General features: G+C 38.1%; 1 protein-coding gene across 1 annotated transcript; it reads left to right on the top strand.

Moving 5' to 3' along the window:
• The first annotated feature begins 1,966 nt into the window (after nt 1-1,966).
• On the top strand, nt 1,967-20,150 carry JPT1 (Jupiter microtubule associated homolog 1). The gene is made up of 5 exons (XM_007443077.4): nt 1,967-2,126; nt 6,976-7,115; nt 10,297-10,391; nt 12,305-12,326; nt 19,148-20,150. The coding sequence occupies exons 1-5, from the start codon at nt 2,071-2,073 to the stop codon at nt 19,294-19,296; spliced, it is 462 nt and encodes a 153-aa protein (XP_007443139.1). The 5' UTR covers nt 1,967-2,070; the 3' UTR covers nt 19,297-20,150.
• Nucleotides 20,151-21,135: the final 985 nt, after the last annotated feature.

Here is a 21,135-nt window from a genome sequence, read left to right as displayed (position 1 = left end):
TAGTTTGTGCCATCATAACTTCAAAGTAAAGTACATGGTCGATAATGGATTAACTGACTTTCATTATGCCTATAATTTACAACCAAGCACCTGCACTGCTGAGTTTTCAGATTTTTTCTCTTGAGCACAGAAGGAAAAGTATGAATTATGATGGGATTGTATGAGTTACTCTTTACAATCTGTTTCAAAATACAAGGTTATAATCATGTTTCAAGGCACAGGAGTAAAAAATGCCAAAGGGTAATTACCTCAAGATATGGTACATGAAAAAAAATGAGCTTTCAAGGAATGTAGAATGTAATAAGCAATTTTGGTTGTTTCTCTTTTTTGGAAACAGCCATGATTCGAGATGACTGTATCACTGAATTCAACTTTGCCATAGTGTAATTTGATTTTGGCTTTCTGTGGATTTGGCTATTGTAATTTTTAAAGATTATGGTTTAATGTGCAAACCTTGATTTAGCATAATATGTGAATCCATCTTTTCTCATCTACCAACAGTTTTTTCCCTATAACATTCCTACAAGTAGAAATGTACACAAAAGAACAACACACAAACTTTGGTAAGGATAGTCCATGGATGTGGAGATTTTTGTCCTACCTAATATCTCTCCCTGTCTTTGCAGTCAGTTTCACTAATCGCTTTTCCCCCTTATTACAGAAATACTAAGCTTGAGACCAGCATCTTGTAATAACTTATTAATGAGCTTCACTGAGTATCATGTTAGATCACGGAATAACAGGAAGTAGCATAGAAATGCACTTGTTTTCAGTTTTTGTTGATATATCGCTTTATTATGCATACACACACCGTCTCAAGTATATAGAATAAAGTTTGTATGAAGGTGTCGATGAGACTGCTCTTCTGTTTTTAGCACCCATCAGTTCTCGGGGGTATAGTGCATAACATGTTTTATGTGTAAATTCTCAAGTAAAAGATGTAGAAAAATTAAAGAATCTCTCCTTCAGCAAAATATAAACATTTGGATAATCTTGCCCCTGCACAATAATTTTGCAGTTATATATGTTTCTATTCAGAAGTAATCCTTGCTGAATTCATTGAGAGTTACTCCCTGGTAAATATGTTTGGATTACTGTGCAAGTAGTAGAATACATATTTTAAACATTTAAACTTTTTTTTAAAAAAACAGCTGGATATTTTAAAAATGTAAGGACTTTTGTAAACAACCTCATGTATGGAATGAGAGTCATTTTCTCTGATAGAAAAATGCCATTTCTAGCCGTATTGGAAAAATTGCCTTTGTTTCATAGGTCTCCTGCCAGCTAGCTTAAATGGTAGCTACTTAGGTCTTTTTTTCTCCATAACGCAGCAAGGTTGATCTGCACATCAGAAGTCATTGGGGGTATATTATTCCCGTTCATAGTGTATAAATACCAAAATTAATTGGGGGTTAAGGGCATCAATCTGTAGAAGATAATGATTTGAGGCGCCGTGGTAAAGCAGCGATTTGGTGGTATGTTACATGGTATATTTTTAAATACATCTGTGGTACATTTCGTATTTTATTGGCGTTAAGTTTCGTTTGATTCCATACGGTTCCTAGGAGGGACTGGAGATCACTCCCAGATGAGACTTGCTAAGCTATGCCACTCCCTTTGACCGGATCTCCTCAAATTGCTACTCCATAAAGAAAGACTGAGGAAGTTGTTGCTGCCTCATGTGTAGTCCAGCCAATGCTAACCCACTTTATTTGAATGACAGCTTCGTTGTTAAATCATATACCAAGAGGCGGGACAGATAATAGCGACCAATACACGCGAAGTAACAGTAGCTCTCGACGAATCCACTTTAAACGGCTGTAGCGAGTAAATGTCGCTGGGCTTGGAGGAGGGGCAATGTCTGGAGTGGCACGAGGCTCACTAATCACGTTGGGACAGGGCGTTTGAACTATCCAATGAGGTGATCGAAGGAACGAACCCTATAAAAGAAGCTGCCAGTGCCGGGTGGCTACTGCAGTTGTAGCCGGCAGGAGCTGAGGGAGGAGGTGCGGATATATCATCTTCCGCTGGCCTCGTCCCCGGGCGGTTTCCTCCAAGTTCTTCCACACCATGACTACCACTACTACTTACACGGGGATGGACCCCAGTGGCCGAAGTAGCTCCAGGTTCGTGGGTGGGAAAGCGCCTGTCCGCAAGAAGTTGCTGTTTGTTCCCGTCCTTCCTTCCCTGACACGGGGTTGTCTTCGCCGATTGCTCCCGTTTCTACGGCGTGGCATCTCCGGGAAGGGGCTGTGTAGCAAAATGCCCTGGATTTGGGAGAGGCGCGGTGCTGGGCTGGCGCTCGCACAGATTTCCTCGATTCCCGGTTTGGCGCCGGGGGAGACGTAAATAAATCCCCTCGCAAACCCTGGGTGTGATTTCTTCTCCTGCAGGGAGGGCTCCCTTTCTTGGGATTGTGGCCTGTAGAAGCAGTTCCCGCTGGCGGCTCTGTCTCCCCACCGCTGCGAGCTTAAGGGGCGAGGAGGGGAGCGCGAAGGGAGGCAGAGGCCGGGGCTATTGTCACACTGGCGCTCCTGCCTGCCGGCACACGCCCGGCGCCTCCATCTGTTGAGTTGGTGAGGTGAGAGCCGTCGCCTTCCCGCTACCCGTCAGGAAGCCTCGGAGGCAGGCGAGGTGTCAGCTGCACCCCGCTTCCGCTTAGGCCTTGGAGTCCTCTGAACCTGTGGTTTTTCGTGCGCCCCCTTTTTTCGCCCCTTTGTAGATTTCGGTAGTTAGGAGCAAGCCGCGCTCCGTTGCCGGCCCTTGCGTTGCTGGGGGGAACGGAGCCTGGAGCCGACAAACGGGCGACTTCGCCTTTTTCGACATCTGTTCTGGGGCTTGGGAGGGTTGTGCCTGCCGTCGTCTTTCTGGCTTCCTCCTGCTTAGAGACACAGCTGCGGGATGCTGGGGGCGTGCTACAAGTCTAGGCAGTGTTCCTTAGCATAGAGCGCCTTCGCCTCTCATCGGAACAAAGGAGAATCTACTCCTTGTAGTTGAATCAGGGGCTTTCAGCTCTTCTCTCTCAGCCCGGCACAGTTACAGGCTTCCCTTTTTGTCTTGGTGTTAATGCCTTAGTCTGGCTACGATTCCTGTAAGTGGTTCTTCTCACTGGGTGGGGCTAGCCACACTTCTTTTGTCTTGCATCTGTCGCTGCCTCTACCTGTTAACACAACCCTTTGGGGCTGTGGTTAGGTCAGCAACTTCAGGCATCCTTTGAAAAGCTATTTTCTCCTTGGCTGAACTTCTGCCAGGCAGTGAGTGGAACTTCAAGCAAGACTTGTTAGAAGTGAAGGTGTACTAAGCTTATTGTGTATTGTTACTTTAAAGGGATTAGAGTTTAAATACAATCTGGCTCTGGTGTTTGTTTGTAGTCTCTGATACAGAATAAACTACATTGTGGATGTTGCAGTGGCTGTCCTTGGGATTGTGGTTGAACTATTTTTAGTCATTGTATTGTAGAAGTGTGTAACAAAGAATCATGGATGCAAGAGTAGTAACCATAATTATGCCAAGTGGCCTTAGTCTGAAAGGATGTCACATCAAATTTTCATAAGGAATTGCACTGAAATTGGCATCTTTGGTTATAATGCTGTCCAAAAGGCCATAATTTAGTGCAGAGGTGGGGACCTGTGTCTGTCCAGATGATATTGTGCAAGAGTAACAAGTCTAATTAGCATGGAAGGTAGTCAGGAATGGTAAGAGTTGAAGCCTAGAATAATCTGGATAACAGATGTTTCCCATTCTGATTTCTGAGCAGAGAGGAATGTCTGTTCTTGCAAATTTCCATATGTATTGGCAGGAATGTCCACCTTGCATATCTCCAGGTGCAATGGCAAGAACCTTGGGGGCTGCCACAAATCTGAAGCATCTGTTTACAGGTCTTTCGGGTGGTGAATCAGACTATTATATGGTGTCAAACATACCCAGATATGGTTGGTACTGATTAATTGAGGTTACATTGAAATGAATCTAGAAAATTGTAAGTGTTTTCATAAATGGAGGCTTATGAATTAAGAGCAAGTGTTCAAATTTTTGTGGTCCTATTTGGTTTTTGAAGAATGATAGGCCTCATATCAATACTAGCACTATCATATTGGAGCTAACTGAAGCAATAATTGGTTTAAAGGCAACTATGACAAATAGGATGAAAACAGCTCTAGGCAACAAAGCCAGAAAATACTGTTTTTGTCTCTACAATTTTTGTCATATTTCATCATATGAAATAAGTGAGCAATTGGGTACATCAGTTATAGATATATGGTAAAATCCAGTTTTGTGTATGCAGATTTTATCTTTTCTTCTGCCACCTCCCTGCCTTTTTTTTTTTCTCCTGAGGTTTCTCCAAGCCCTCTACATTTAGAAAGGCTGGATAGGATGAGAATTGTCCACTCTTTGTTCTTTGATTAAGATTTCTTTCTGCTGATAGAACCATCACTGGATTCCACTCATATAATTAATCCCATGAAATAGAAAGTTCTGTGGAAACATTTGCAAGAGGAATTGTTATTTAGTAAACTTCAGTCTATAAATGCTTTTTTCCCCCTGAGTCTGGTGATCATTATTAAGCTAATTAAATCTACTAAAATGTATACTTAGGATTTTTTTAGATCTTGCAGTTGATTATAGAGCAAGTCTGTTTTTTTTCTCCAGAGGAATCTAGCATACAGAATAGCCTTTTTGTTCCATATACCTCCTCAGACTGTATTCAGCCACTTCTACTTTAGTATGAAAAGTTTTAGCATAAAAAAGGGATGAATGTTGGAATTTCTACATCTTATTTGTGGGTCTCAATGTGCCCACAATTTTTGTTAATGTCCACTTATGTTAACTGCATGTATATGAAGTTTTTTCAGTGTATTGCTACAAAGTGGTGATGGAAACCTAGATTCATATATAGAACTTTCTGCTTTTGGGTTTGCTCACTGTAGAGTTCTACCACTTGTGCACATTCTACCTGTCAGCTAAGATGGCCCTGAATTTTAATATTCAGCTCATATCTTACTTTAAATGTAAGAGTAAGCAGTGTGTGAGAAATGTGGGTGATTTCCAGATTTCCAGACATAGTTTATAATACGACCAATCCAAAAGTTTTATGGTTGCTACCATGCTTTTTATTACTTAGCTTAAATATTTCCATAATGAAATCGACTATTACAGCTTTCCTGTATTTCCTTTGTGCTCAAAGAAATATTAAATGATTTTTTTAAAAAAGTTTTTTATGATTAAGATTTGTTGCACTTTTACAAAAATGCCATGGTGATATTGAGTCTAAATTAAAAGCAGCTGTTTGCAACATGTACACCTGGTAGAGCATTACTAAAGACCACAACCTGTGTAGTGAAAAAATATATTGGAGCATCATATCTATCACTGTAGTGATGCAGTGTGATTGCAGTGCGATTGTGTGATCCCAGAGGGAGTGTTCTAGGGGCCCTAGGAGTTAGAGCAGTGCTTCCCAAACCTGGGTAAATTACCCCAAATTGGGTAAAAGTGGTTTTTCTTTGGGTAATGGGTTTGTGTGTCGTTACCCAATCACAACAGGGACATTTAAATTGACTTAAAGATTGGCACGTGTACTAAAATATATTGAAAAATCTTCCAGAGTATTCCTGTTAAGACTAAAATGATGAAATTACCAATGGTAATTTGTTGAAATGCCATAAAGATCATTCAATGATACTGTTTATAATACAGGTAGTCCTTGAGTTATGACCATTCGTTAAGTGACTGTTCGAAGTTAGGGTTTTGGGTAATGAAGGAAAAAGTTTGGGAAGCACTGAATTAGAAGATCTTTTTTTCCATTTGTGGAGAAGGAAGTCTTGCAGGCCTTCCCTCAAGGATAAAAAAAAACCCTATTTAGGCATTCCGCTTATTCTTCTTGTGGATCCCCTGCCATAGTCTTAAAGTTAGGTAACAAAACTTTGTGATTATATAAACACCCTTATCTGCAAGAAGGAAATGAACATTGATGTCATCTGAATGGCTGGAGATTGCTGCTAAAAAAGGGAATATAAGAGTCTGTATAAGTGTTGAAAGCATGCGGGGGTGCATTCACGAAATGGCTACTATCAGACTTGGCTGTTCATAAAATGGCTGACATAATAGGCACGTCCAGTCAGAAACATCCACATATCAGAGGCTGAAATAGCCCTATCTTCCAGGATGCTCTCCATCATCCCACTAAGGCCATTGTGGGGCCCGAAGGCACTCCTGGAAATAAATTTGGTACTAGAGGCTGGAGCTTTCTTTACATCACACTAGCTTCCTTTTTTAAATAAATATTTAAGGTGTCAGATTGAAAGTCTGGTAAGCACCAAGGGAGATGTCTGGGGTTCACTTTGCCTGTCTTTGTAATAGGTCATGTGGTAACAAACCTGTACAATAGAAATCTGAAACCTGTTTTTGTTTTTAACCAAGCCTTATAAATGGGATATTGGCATATCATATAACCTGAAAATAATTATCAATGTAGGTGATTTCTGCTTAGCTTTGTATTTGTTGGAATTACCTGTTATGTGCACATGTAGCTCAATGCTTCAGAAAGGACATAGGAAGCTGCCCTCTATACTTAGGCCATTTATCCATCTAGTTCAGCCCTGCTGGGAATAAGATCTGGGACTTGTAGCAGCCCCTGTAAAAGTTTCCCCTGTTTCATCTGATCTTTCTCCTTTCCTTTCTTAACCATAAATAGTAATGATAATTCATGTTGGGAATTCTATTAACTAATTTTTGTTTTTCAGTTTTCTCTGAAAATAAATTAGTGTAATGGGCCCTTATCTCTTCCTTCACATATGATTGTAAATCAGTATTTCAGTCATTGGTTGGAGCAAAAAGGAATTTCTGGTTCCTGGCCATATCTTTCTAATAAACCAAGAAACTAGTTTAAAATGAGTAGTAATGAAATATACCATATTCTATAAGTTATATATAGGTTCTCCCCCATAACCTTAATAAAATTCTTCATTCTTTTTCCAGGGTTCTTCGCCCTCCAGGTGGTGGTTCCAATTTCAGCTTAGGATTTGATTTGCCAAAAGACCAACAAGGAGGAAAAAGGAACAAGATGGCATCTACCATCTTTGGGACTCCAGAAGAAAATCCACCATCTTGGGCAACAGGTAAAGCAATTGTGGATACTTAAATATCTAAATTTGGATTTAGCTCTTCTATGAAAAGTAGACATGGTATTCCAAATGAAATAGGCTAAAATATCTTGAACTGGTTCAGAGGATTTAAGTAATACGTAATAAATGGAAAGAAGAAAACTTGCAACCATTCTGATAAAAGAAAGCTTTAAACTGCAACTGGATAAAGTAGGAGCTATGCTTCTTTCTGTTGTAGGACAACCTAAATTATCAGCTATTGCTCCAACCTTAGCAAATAATAAGCAATTGGCTGCTCCAGCTTGCCTCATTCTTAATTATGTTATGCAATGACAAGTTCTAACCTGAATATATACTAACCACTGATAGCCCAGTCCTAAGCCTTTATGTAGTTTCACATTGTGGGTATCCTAACTGAAGAACTAGTTGTACATATTCTGCATAAAATGGAGAAAGGTTATGATAAACATTTATTCCTTGGGAAATGCTCTTTCTAGGGTACCTTATTGGTCACTTGATCTTCATGTGGCTTTTTTCATGTTAATGAAGAAGACTGATGTTTTGAGACAGAGTAACTTGCTGAAACTAACGGAAAATTGCACACTTTAAAAAAAATGTATTGAAAATTTTGATTACAATAGTAAAAACAAATACAAACTAAACTCCAAGAGAGATAGAAAGAATAAAAAGCGCAAGGGAAGAAAAAGGGAAAAAAAAGAAAAAGGAGAAAGTAAGATAAAGAATATATATATAAAGAAGTGACTTCTGATCTTCATCACAAGTATAGACAAACTTAATAACTCTTCACCCTCTCTAAGGTTACAAACAAGTATCTCTTCTTCCCAGAACCCATCCCTTATGTGTATGCAAATCCATAAACCAGCAACATTTCAGTTCTGGTTTCAGCAAAAAGTCTGTAAAGGGTTGCCAAAACTTTATAGAAATATGTCTTATTTAATCTTGGTCAAACAAACCAATGTCATATTCCTTTCTTTTCCTTCTAACAATCTTGATCTTTAATTCATTCCGATGTTGTCGTAGGATTTGGTCTCTCTTCAACTTTTCTTTTTCCCCTTCCAAAGGCTTCTTTGAGGCTTTAGTAAGCCTCTTTTGTAAATCCAATAAAAAGTCATTATCCAATTTGCTCTCTTGGTTTATCATTTGTATTTCCACTTTAATTTTTAAAGCTTTAGCCAACTACTTTTCTATATCCAATAGAAAGTCCTTATCTGGGTCATTCTTTATAAACGACAAGCCAAGAGAGTGTGGATTATAAGTGTGGACAAGCCAAGAGAGTGTGGACAAGCCAAAAAAGTGTGGATTATAAGAGAAAGCAGCTAAAGTGGAAACATAAATGTTTCCACTTTAGCTGCTTTCTCTTATAATCCACACTTTTTTTTAATTATCCTGTATTTCTGGCTCTAATATTTCCACATCAGGCAAAATTTGTTTCACATCTGTCATTCCTTTGTTGACTTCTTTTGGACATAGTCTATCCATAGACGCAGACATAATTGCTGACATTGTAGCTGCTAATTTCTGACTTCATTCTTCAAAAATCTTCTGGAGTATTTCAAATGTTATAAAGTTTTGTGTCATTTTGTAAATCCCTGTACTAACCAAAACCCAAAGGCAAATTTTCACTTTTTTTTCTTTTTTTGCCTGGATTCTTTAGTCCCCTCTAGTGTCCAATTTCTGAAATCATGAAGTCTCAAATCTTTATTATGACTTAAGATAGACAAAACAATTTGGTACCAGTGAAAAGCTGTTATATAAATAATTATATAAATTATTTCCAAAATGTTGTAGTAAAAGTCTCAATATTCCAAATTTGCCTGGACCCTCAATTAGTTTATAATTTTCTTGGATCAAAGTCTTATTTAGGTTTTTGCTGTTTATTTCCAGTTCATTAGATTCTTAAACTTATGGTTAATTTTTCTTTTGTACAAGAATGAAGGTAAACTCACCAGATGGCTTTTCAAACTTGTCATTCCAAAGACCTCTAATAATCTTAAGATAGTTAAATAGGCAATTTCCAAAAGTGATTAGAAAGTGAGGTTAATGAACCTTATTCTTTAAAAGTCTGTGCTGCAGTTATGAGCATGATGGCTGATCTCTCTGTCTCCTGGCACTCAAACCTGTGTGAGACCACTGTCCTGTGGTCTCCTCACGAGGAGCAGCCATCCAGAGTACATGTGGGTAATCTGTCCTCTTCTTATCTGGAGAAGTTCTGTAGAACCAGTCTACTGGCCGGTTCTTCAGTCTTTGCCATGGTCATCATCTCCACTCTTTTGGAGATGTGGTAGTTTGCCATATCTCCCCCAGAAGTCAACAATTGCACACTTATACTAAGCTGCAATCCTAATAAAACTTTGGCCAGGTTAAATGCCACTGCTTGGAAATATACTAGATCTATAAAGCCTCTTGCTTCTGCACTTTCAAAGATATACAGTAACTGCCTTAGAAGCAATTCGGTATACATTTTTGAGTGCTAAGTTCTGTGTTCCCTCTTCAGGTGCAAATGCATTTTGTCAGCTAGAGTTTGGCTGTACCTCATTAGAGGCCCATATAAGACTCTGCTGTTTGAAACAAATATTTGGAGGCAAGTCTTTGGCTAACTTATTCTAGTAGATAAGTGTGCTTTGTCTGGAAGGAATGTGTAGCCTCTGATTTGGCCTATAGTGGGCTCTGAGCCCATTATCCATCTTGAGTCCAGAAAAACTGGACTGATTGAAGTTAAGCAGAGTGTGCTTCATTTAGATTTTTAAAACAAATCTAAAACTTTATATCACTGCTGTAGGGACCTTGGTGGCATTCTTTACACCATCCCTAAATATTTTTATATTCTCTTTGCTCCTCCTAGAATGGCATTCATATTGCCAAGTTTTGATGCTCTACTCTTGAACATCATGGAAGGAAGGTTTAATAATGCCCTTTACCAGAAATGCCTATGTGTGTGCATGAAGGTAAAGGTTAAGACAGCTGTACATGTTGTACTAGATATCCTTTATATCTTAGCCATCACGTAGAGCTAATTTCTCCCTTTATTAGAATGCTTGCCCTTGTAAACTATGTTTTTTATGTAAACGTTTGGTCTATGGCCATACAGCAAATAAATCATAAGTAGCTGAATGCTTTTTATGATACTTTACTATACTTGATATATCTCATCCAATGATAAATCTACTTGTGGCAGCCAAATCCACCGAAGTCAGGGATAATTCTGAAGTAGCTGGATCCGAAAGGAGAGATTCTTCTGATGCAAGCTCTGGTGACTATATAACTCCAAAGGTATGGGTTGCTTTCCTTTTAATTATGAATAATACTGGGGTATACTGCAATTTATGTGCCTGTTAGCACATCCCTTGTTCTGACTTGAATTATTGTATGTTTTTACTATGACTGAGCGTTAACACTTTTGTCAAAAAAGATTAGGAATGGAGAATTTCTGGTTTACCAAGTGTTGCTGAACTACAGTTGTGAGCATGCTGGCTTTGCTGCTGGGAATTGTCATTCAGTAAAATCTGGAGGCCACAAATTGTCAACCCGTTTTGTATCTTTTTAGGTGGAGGAATAAAACAAATATTCTGTAAGTACAATACAGCATAACTAAACTGATACATACTTTTCAGTTTGTGAGGATAGTAATGGCTTTAATCTAGAGCTCACTCTACTATTAATAGGGGTGACCATGTATACAATAATATCCCCAGCATCTATGAAGTTATTCATCACTCCTTGTACTTTTTTAATGCTTGCTATATTTTACTTTAAATGGCTCACATTAACATTAGTAAGAAGAAAAAATATTGGTTGTGTTTTGGGACTTATTAAGACCTGGCTTTGGGGAACAAAAATAGAAGTGGCACATTGGTCAGTTAAACATGTTGCTTTGCATCCTTCTAAGACCACTAATTTTGACAAAGCCCTTGTACATCATGCCTCTGTAGTATACATTTAGCAACCTGAACTGATAAAATCAGAACAGTTGGCAACACCTGTTTGATATTCCTCAAACTAGAGTAAGCAATTAAGAATTTGAGTTATCATGGTTGCTACCTGGATGTCAGTCTGATATCCAATGGTACTATATTTTTTCTGAAACTAGTGTTCCTTCAGTTATCACAACTTCCAGTTACCATAATTTATATATTTTGAGTATCTGTGTAGGCTCTTCAAGTCTAACATTTAAAAAAAAAAAAACTGCCATCACTCTATTGCTCCCATCCACTCATCCAGAAACCTTGAAGGGTGGTTGCTGGTGAGAATTTGAATATTATCGAAACTGAATCTGTATATAGTATATTCTCATTATATCTTCAGACTATATCCCCTCTCGTGTTCAGTTTTAAAATGTTGATTAAATCAAGTTTGTGTATGTTTTATTTAAAGCTAGATTGCTTACTTTGATTATGTAATCCTTTTTTGTAATTCCTATTAAATTTGTTTTATATTCTAATTCAAACTGTTTGAGCAGCATATTATAAAAATGATATATACAGATGATTGATTTCTCTCTGTTCTTAAGTTATAAATATTAAATCATTGCCATTAAATGAGGCATCTGCTGTTCCAGATTTAGGGCAATACACTAGGATTGCTTGAATATACTTACCTATATGGCCTTGGCCTAGAATTTTGCTATATAGTTGAATCCTATAAGCAGCAAAAGTCTAGTACTGTGTCTTCTGTAGTCTCTAGACAATACACTTGAAAATATTTGAGTGCAGAGGAATTCCCTTCAGGAAATCACTTCATGCTAGTTGTGATGGTAGTTGCATAGCTCTGAGGGGCATATGTTTGAAAATAGTAATACACTTAGGGAATGACTGAATGATCCATTGATTCCTGATGGCCTCTGTTGCTCTCAAAGAATTGACTGTAAGAAGGCAAGACCAAAGCAATAAATTGTACAGAGGCCCAATGGGCAACAAGTTCTATAAGCCTCAGTATTAAAAAATACTATTGATTTGGTGAATACAGAATAGTTTTCTTATCTGCCTCAACACACAGTTTTAGAGTTAGTGGGCTAAGAAATTGTTTAAAAAAATGTCAATTTTTATGTTTTCACAAAACCTCTAATTGCACCTTTGGTGCTGTGTGAGAATTTCAGGCATTCAGCTGTAAACAGTCTCTTTGGCTTTGCAACAGAATTAATAGTCGGTCTTACAAAACTTAATAAACAATTTCTGTTTTGTTTGCAGGGTATGGAAAGCGAAGCTCCTGGTAAGTACCTTTTTCTCTCCTTGCTTCTAAGCTTTTTAAAAGTTATTTTCAACTTGAAGGATGCACTGACTGAGAGCAAGAACTGTATTTGAGGCTTAAAGAATAACATGTGGTATTCAGAGAGGCTGGATAGGATTCTAAAGATTGGTGTTGCCATATTGCAGTGCTGTCTGTCAGCTCTGTGGCCTGTTGGTCTTTTATTATGTAACATTTTATTACAGGTTTCAGGGCAGTTTTGCCATCACAGATAATATGTAAATAAGTGATATGTCAAATTCCTATTCTTTTGCTTAAAGGATAAGGGGAATGGGAAGAAATAAAAGATTTGGAGAAATGCAAGAGGTTATTTGCACATTTTAAAATATAGCAAATATTGGAATCCTTCTTAGAAGAAGGAGCTATTAGGATGCTTAATAAGCTATGTTTAAATTAATCCTGCAATGCTTTCAGTGGTAGAATAGCAGAATATATAGTTATATCACAGTGGAAAAAAATTGTGGACTATACTAAATCCAAATCAGTACACCCATTTTTATGACAGATAGAGTGGATAGAACTGAATTAGCTGAGTTTTCTATCAAGCAGAACATCTATTTATGAAGTGTAATGACTTATGCACTTGGGAGCTTTGTCAGATGTGAAATCACACTTTTCTTTTGGCAGGCAGTTACCATTATTCACTAAGTCCCCCTACAGGTCTACTCTAAGTTGGTTTTTATATGTATGACTGATCTTCAAAATTCCAGCAGATAGATTTGGCCAGTTTCTTTGTCTCATTCAAACCAAACACAGTTGACTTCGTTTTCTCTGTATTCAGTCAAAGTATTTCTTACAAAGCTCTATATAACCTTCTGACTTACCAGCCAGAAATTTACAACTGAAGGTAGTTTTTTAAATCAAGGTCAGAAAGGCAACCTGACTTGGTGATAAATTTGTAGGATCAAATTCATTGTATGTATGAAATACCTCATCTCAGCATTCTGATATAAATTTCACAGACATAGTTAAAATTTAAGAATGGGATTTTAAATGCTACAGGAAGGGCAGGTCTTCATCATTGACCATTAGTATTAGATTAAGGTCTGATGGCAGAATGGAGGACAGTTTATATTCAGGCAATATATGGTCAGGGAAGAGCTAGGAAGATGGATTGCCAACCTGCCCAACCTGAAAGGAATAGTATTGTACTATGTGCTAGGTTCCAGAACAGATTACTGCTTGTATGATCTTTCTTCTTTAGACTAAAGATGACATTAGTATTTTCAGACATTATTCTGCCCTCCTAGCTTAGGAGTTTCAAACACTTACCATGTTTTGGGAAGGTTCTTCCAAATGAAATTTACTAAAGATCCTAACTTTTGACAACATTTTTGACTATGAAGAATTATACAGACTGTTTATTTTATTCTATTGTGGAAAGATAAAATCATTTTTAAATTGTTGTAAGGAAAGGCAAAACATGACAATGATGATGCAAACAACTATTTGTTTTATGAGTGAATAATTTTTAATGGTAAGTGTAGCTCAAAAATAATACATTCCCAGCATCTGAAACCTGCAATTCATTTCACCTCCATCCTAAACAGAAGGCTGTTTGTTAATATTCACCCACTTACTGTGTTGGTTTCTGTTCTACTGATTTAAGTGTCCATAAATATAGAAGTTTACTAGTAATGTCTTCTAGTCTCTGTGATTTCCTTGAGCCACCTAGCAAACTCGGGGTGGAAAAGGCATATTTTTTCTTTACATATTCATGAAGCTTCTTTAGACAGGAAAAAACCCTGCTGCTTCTTGAAATTATAATATAGTAAGTTGGTCACTGGAACTAAATATCTGATTTGGTGCCTGATCAGGCTGCTTAACAATAAAAAGTGTTATCAGCTTAACTCATTACCTACAGAATTCTTTAATGCAGAGTATTAATGCTTCATTTGGTTGTCTGCTTGGATTCCTTGAATAGGGTGATTATGTGCCATCAAGTTGATGTCGATTCTTAGTGACCATATAGACAGATTTCTCTGATAATTTGTCTCTAACCTGGTTCTTCAGGTCTTCCAACAGTGCACTCATCACCACTGTAACTGAGTTCATCCAGCTTGCTGCTGATCGTCAGCTGCTTCTCCTTTCTTCCACTTTTCCCAACATCAGAACTCTCCAGAGAGCTAGGTCTTCACATGTTTTGTCCAAAATAGGATAATTTATGCCTCAAGTGAGATCTCTGGATTGATTTGTTCAATGATCCATTTGTTTGTTTTTTTGGCTGTTCACAGTATTCACAGGAGTCTTCTCCAACACCAAAGTTCAAAAGTGTCAATACTGTTTCTATCCTGCTTCTTCAAAGTCTAACTTTAGCTTCCATAGAGTGTTACAGGGAATACCATTGCATGCACTATTCTGATCTTTGTAGATATAGAACATATCATGGCATCTGAATATCTTTTCCATAATTTTTAAAATGTTTTATTGCAGAGTTTAACAATAGTAAAAGATAATACAAACTGAAATCAGAAAGAAAAAAGAAAATAGAAAAGAAATACAAAGTTCAAAAAGGAAAGAAAAAAGGAAAATAAATAGGAAAAAATATTTAAAGAAGTGACTCCCGATCTTCCTTGCAACAAGTACAGGCAAATTTAATATTTCCCCACCCCGTTTAAGATTACATACATAATTCACTTCTTCCCATAATCCCCCCTTATCTATTCACAAATTGAAAATCGTTTCTGTTCAAGTATTGGGAAAAAATCCATAAAGGGTTTTCAGAATTTTATAGAAATATTTTTTATTTTAACCCTGATCAAACAAGTCAACTTTATATTCCTTTCTTTTGCTTCTAACAATCTTGATCTTAAAATAATCAAGTTGCTGTCATAGGATTGAATCTCCTTTCTTTCTCCCATCTCAGATTTCTTCAAGGCTTTAGAAACCCCCTTTTATAAATCCAATAATAAATCCTTGCCCAGGTCATTTTTCATCTCTTGGCTTATCACTTGCATTTCCACTCTGGTTGTCATCTGTTTTATAACCTACAATTTATTTTCCAATATTTTTACAACAGCTGGAATTTGTTTCACTTCTTCATCCTGTCAGTCTATAATTTCTTTCACGTTCTCTTTCCCATCTTTCATTTCTTAGAGTCTTCTTTACAAAATCTGCACATTAGCAGGTGCAGAAATTATAGGTGTCAATTTAACTATATGTTTCTCTCCCAATTCTTCAAAAATTCTTTGAAATGTCTCAAGTTTTATCTGTCATTTTATAAATTTCACTGCTCCTCTTTTGGTTCAAGAATAAAAGACAGGTTTTCCTTTTTTTTTTTTTCCCCTCCGTTTTCCTGCCTGGAACTTTAGTCCCCCTAGTGTCCCATTTCTATAATCACAGTCTCAGTTTTGTTTTTATTTTCAAATTTCAACCAATCATCTCTTTCCTAATAGACTAAACAATTCATATTCCCACAATGATAATGGTTTGATTATTTAGTTATTTCCAAAGTCTTAGCAAAAGTCCTAATATTCCAAAATCGTCTGGTCCCTTAATTCATTTAAAACTATCTTGAATTAAATTCTTATTTAGCTTTTTGCCATTTATTTTATATTCTTTAAATTCTTTAAGCAGTTAGTTTTTCCTCTATTTTGGGATGAAATTTTACTCACCAGGTAGTTTTTCAAACTTGTTGCTTGGGAGACCTCTTTCAACTTTAAAATAATTAGCCAAAAGTGTTTAGAAAGTGAGGTTAGACAAACCCAGTGTCCATGAAGACTACACCATGGTTGAGACCTTGATGGTTTCCCTCATCTCCTGGCACTCAGACCTGCAGGTTGACCACTGTCCTGCAGTCTCCTTGTGAGGAGCAGCCATCTGGAGCACAAATGGGCAATCTCTTATCCTCTCCTTGTCCCGAGAGGTTCTGTTGGACCAAATGTATTGGCAGTCCATTCCTCTTGGCTGCATTGTTGTCTCCACTCCTCCAGAGATGTCTCACCTTGCCATTGCCTCACCCAGAAGTCCCTCATCTGAATATTTTTTCCAAGGCCTTCATGGCTGCTCTACCAAGTGCTAGTCTGCAGTTTATTTCTTTACTGCTTGTTCCTTTATAGTTGATGTTTGATCCCAAAAGCTATCCACCACTTCAGTATGTTCATTCTCAGTTGTAAGGCTGGTTGTTCTATTTGTGGTCATTAGCTTGGTATTCTTTATATTTAATTTTAGTCCTATTTTTTCCACTGTGCTCCTTGACATTAGCAGAATGAAAAACCTCTGCAACAAGCTAACCACATTGTTCCATTTTACTAGTAGTGGAGCAAAGCAACATCTATCCATACTCAGCTTATCTGAAGAGAAATAAGACATGAGTTAGGCCTTCCCGTGACTTAAAATTGTTTTAAGAATTGTTAATAATTAATCTAGTATTCCCCTCTATATCCCCCAAGCTATTTTGTACAAACAAGCAAAAAACACTTTAGATTTCTCTTTGCTTTTGAGCAACTGCATCTGGAATTGCATTGGTGCCACAACTTAGTACAGATGTTTGAAGTGGCGAAAGGCAAGTTAGAGCCATTCACTCCACCTTAATGAGTAAAAATCTGTCCAAAATGGCCTGAATTCAGGTACAGCTTCAAAAGTTTTTTACAACAAAAAACAAACTAGAAAAATGTACAGCTGTATTTTTTAGCATCAGCTTGAAAGGCTCTAGATTGTTGTCACAGTTTTCTCCTTCTTTAACTCCTTAGGGTATTTTTGCCATAGTGTTAGATCTGCTGCTTGCATTTAGTTTCATAACACAGTATGAATATCTGCTACATAAAATATTCTGTTCAGTGGGTGTATTTTCAACAAACAACTCATTGAAATGCTGGAAATAAGGCTTCTTGTATTGTTACCACACACACATGCGCTTGCTTGGTCAATATTAGGTATCTGTACATTTTTTTAAAAAAATCTGCCTTGAAGTGGCTCTTTAACAAAAATTGCCATGAGAAGGTGGACCTACTCACAAATGGAGGATCACAAGAAGCCAAAAGTTCAGAATAGCTTTCTTTCAGACAGTGTTCTGCACAAATGTTTGCAGGAGATTGCAATTAAGTTAGTATTTCTGCGGGATAGAGATTTCAGTTAGGGTTCCTGTTCCAATAAGAATTATTATTTCACGGGAATAGCTCTGATACCTTGCGTTCTGGAAGAGGGAAGAAACATGCATACAGCATACAGTGCATTCGGAAAGTATTCAGACCCCCTTCACTTCTTTCAATTTTGTTATGTTGCAGCCTGATACTACAATCGTTCAAATTCATTTTTTTCTCATTAATTTACACTCAGTACCCCATAATGACAAAGTGAAGACAGAATTTTAGAAATGTCTGTAAATTTATTAAAAAGGAAAAACTGAAATATCACATTGGCATAAGTATTCAGACCCTTTGCAACAACACTTGAAATTTAGCTCAGGTGCCTCCCATTTCTCTTGATTGTTGCTGAGCTGTTTCTACACCTTGATTGGAGTCCACCTGTGGTAAATTAAATTGATTGGACATGATTTGGAAAGGCTCACACCTCTCTATAGAAGGCCTCACAGCTGACAATGCATGCTGTATCAGAGCAAAAGCCATGAGGTCAAAGGAACTGCCTGCAGAGCTCAGAGACAGGATTATTGCAAGGCACAGATCTGGGGAAGGCTACAAACATTTTTTTGCTGCATTCAAGGCTCCCAAGAGCACAGTGGCCTCCATAATTCTCAAATGGAAGAAGTTTGGCACAATCAGGACTCTTCCAAGAGCTGGTCGCCCGGCCAAACTGAGCAATCAGGGGAGAAGAGCCTCAGTAAGAGAGGTGACCAAGAACCTGATGGCCACTCTGACTGAGCTCCAGAGATCCTGTGTGGAGATGGGACAAAGTTCCAGAAGGACAACCATCACTGCAGCCCTCCACCGATCTGGGCTTTCTGGCAGAGTGGCTAGACAGAAGCCTCTCAGTGCAAAACACACGAAAGCCCGCTTGGAGTTTGCAAAAAAGCACCAGAAGGACTCTCAGACTGTGAGGAACAAGATTCTCTGGTCTGATGAAACCAAGATTGAACTGTTTGGCCTCAATTCTAAAGGTTATGTCTGGAGGAAACCAGGCACCATTCATCACCTGCCCAATACCATCCCAAGAGTGAAGCATGGTGGTGGCGGCATCATGCTGGTGGGGGGGGGTGTTTTTGAGCAGCAGGGACTAGGAGACTGGTCAGGGTTGAGGGAAAGCTGAATGGAGCAAAGGACAGAGATCTCCTCAATGAAAACCTGTTCCACAGTGCTTAGGACCTCAGACTGGGCCGAAGGTTCACCTTCCAACATGACAACAATCCTAAGCACACAGCCAAGACAACACAGCAATGGCTTAGGGACAACTCTGTGAATGTCCTAGAGTGGCCCAGACAGAGCCCTGACTTGAACCCTATTGAACATCTCTGGAGAGACCTGAAAATGGCTGTCCACCGACGGTCCCCATCCAACCTGATTGAGCTTGAGAGGATTTGCAAAGAAGAATGGCAGAAAATCCCCCAGTCCAGGTGTGCAAAGCTTGTCGCATCATACCAAAAAAGACTCGAGGCTGTAACTGCTGCCAAAGGTACTTCAACAAAGTACTGAGTATCAGGCTGCAACATAACAAAATTGAAAAAAGTGAAGGGGGTCTGAATACTTTCTGAATGCACTGTATGTAGGATTCAGAATAGGAGACCTAATATGATTCTTACTTCCTTATTTCCTGCCAAAAGTGAAAGTTGCTCAGATAAGAGGGGGAATGTTTCTGTTTCTATATAGTCATTATCTTGTTTTTTTTCTCAGAAAACACAGAAGTTGAAATAGAAACTGCTTCAGGCCCAAGTGAAGAAAAGCCCCTGCCAGCTGCACCTGTTCCTAGTCCAGTAGCTCCAGCACCTGCACCATCTAGGAGAAATCCACCGGGTGGGAAGTCTAGTCTAGTGCTTGGTTAAGCTTGATTTTCCTTCACTCCTAACTACTTGGAACTCATATCTGTCATCTTTGTTTTTCTTCCATGCTTGTGAACTGCACAACCTGAGCTTGACTGTACTTCTGAAACTTATAATTAAAGGAGCACTTTATGTACTTCATATTTTTGTTTTGTTTTTCAGGAAGTCTTTCCTCAAACTTCTTGTCTTGTCTCTTTTGAGTCTAACGGAAGTGACTTGTGTAATTTTTTTCGTAATGGTAGCGGTGGTATTTGCTATACAGCCCATGGCTGACAAAAGATTTGAGGTGTATAGTAGTATCTAAAACTAAACTGGATTGATTCTGAGTGTGCTAAGTGGCATTTTTGTCTTAAAACTTGTAGAACAGTCTTAGTTGACTTAGAAGGGTTGGAAACTGGGGTTGTACGGGCAGAGGATGAGTGACAAATGTACTCTTTCTGCACCCATCTCTGCAACACATACTGGTTTTCCAAGGTACCATTCAATAATTGGCAAATGTTTGAAGCCCTGTTGTGCATTGCAGAACTGTCAAGTTGTGATGCTAGTAATTACCCATGCTGCCTTCAACAAGTGGTTCAGCCATGACAGGATGAGGCCAGTGCTGAAGATAAAGCTAAAGATGTAAGATTATGACTGTTCTCTGAATATCAGGCCCCATTGTGATGATGGAATGCATCTTACAAAAGTATTGGGTGGATAAAACTTTTGGGATACATTCCCAGTCCAAATGACTCCAATACTTTGCATGATCATGCTGGTGCTTAAATAGGAGGTAGAAAATCTCATCCTTCTAAATGTGTGTTGTATCTTGAAAGCTGGATTGTTGCTTAAAAATAAAGGATATAGAAATTTTGAAGCAGTGTCAGAGCTTTATTTTCAAATTTACTTGGTCTGCTGCTTGAATAATTTCTGAAATGAGAAACCACAAACACAAAGAAAATATGTGGGCTTTTAAATTGTTTTAAAATACAATCAGACACTGCTGTATCAATGGAAGTAATACTGGTGTGCAGCTAGAGCCTTTCCCACTATTGGCATAGTCAAAGTAATGTTGTGTCTCTATATTTCTTACTAAAAATATATCTGCATACAGTGTGGAGAAAGCAATTTTTTAAAAATAGAGGGATTTTATGGTGATTTTTCTCAAATATATCAAAACATTAAATGAACCTAACCTACATATTCTACTTTTACCATATGAAAAACCCAGGGTTTGTAAGGGTACCAAAAAAGAGAAACTCGGAAAAAGGGAGAAAGTTCCACGATCTAGAAAGATCATTTCCTGTAACCCAGCTACACAATTCAAGTCTTGATGGGATGTAGAAAATCTTATGGAATGACCATATATGGGAGAAAGGTATTGTGTAAGTATCCCAGTGCCAAGCTGTTTTGAAGTAGAAAAATATCACCGTTTCTGGATACTTTGTGTTTGACTGAATTGGCTTGCTTTGGGCCCATCAATCATCTAGTGAGACCCAGAAAGGAGGCCTTCCGGTCACAGCATGTACCCCCTGGAATAGCTTTCCTCCAGAGATTTGTACAGCTCCATCTTGCCTACCTTTAAAAAAAATATTTTTCCTTCCCCAAGCCATGGGGTAGGGGTTGATGTGGTTGAGGATTATGCTGTCCCTTGCATGCTTGGTGTTTAACAGAATGTTTCTTTTAACTTGTGAAGGCACCCAGAGTCTTTTTGGAGCCAGATGGCAATATTCAATAAATTCAGTGAACAACAGTCTGGTAATCCAGGCTTGGATACATCTGCCTTTTCACTGCAATATCTTTATTTTGGTCTTTGATCAGCATAACATAAAAACAGCTATGAAATTAACAATTATAACATAA

This window comes from Python bivittatus, unplaced genomic scaffold (genome assembly GCF_059951505.1).
Source record: "Python bivittatus isolate LINGU-HERP-01145 unplaced genomic scaffold, Pbiv_v1 ctg000080_np1212, whole genome shotgun sequence".
Lineage (NCBI taxonomy): Eukaryota > Metazoa > Chordata > Lepidosauria > Squamata > Pythonidae > Python > Python bivittatus.
Note: the sequence above shows the minus strand (reverse complement) of the source record. Positions and strands in the feature narration are given on the sequence as shown.

What these genes read in the sequence shown, in the direction of transcription:
- JPT1 (XM_007443077.4), top strand. Translation starts at nt 2,071, where the DNA reads ATGACTACCACTACTACTTACACGGGGATGGACCCCAGTGGCCGAAGT. An exon ending in AGTGGCCGAAGTAGCTCCAG is followed by an intron (nt 2,127 to 6,975) that starts GTTCGTGGGTGG and finishes TTCTTTTTCCAG; the next exon opens with GGTTCTTCGCCCTCCAGGTG. An exon ending in GTGACTATATAACTCCAAAG is followed by an intron (nt 10,392 to 12,304) that starts GTATGGGTTGCT and finishes TTTTGTTTGCAG; the next exon opens with GGTATGGAAAGCGAAGCTCC.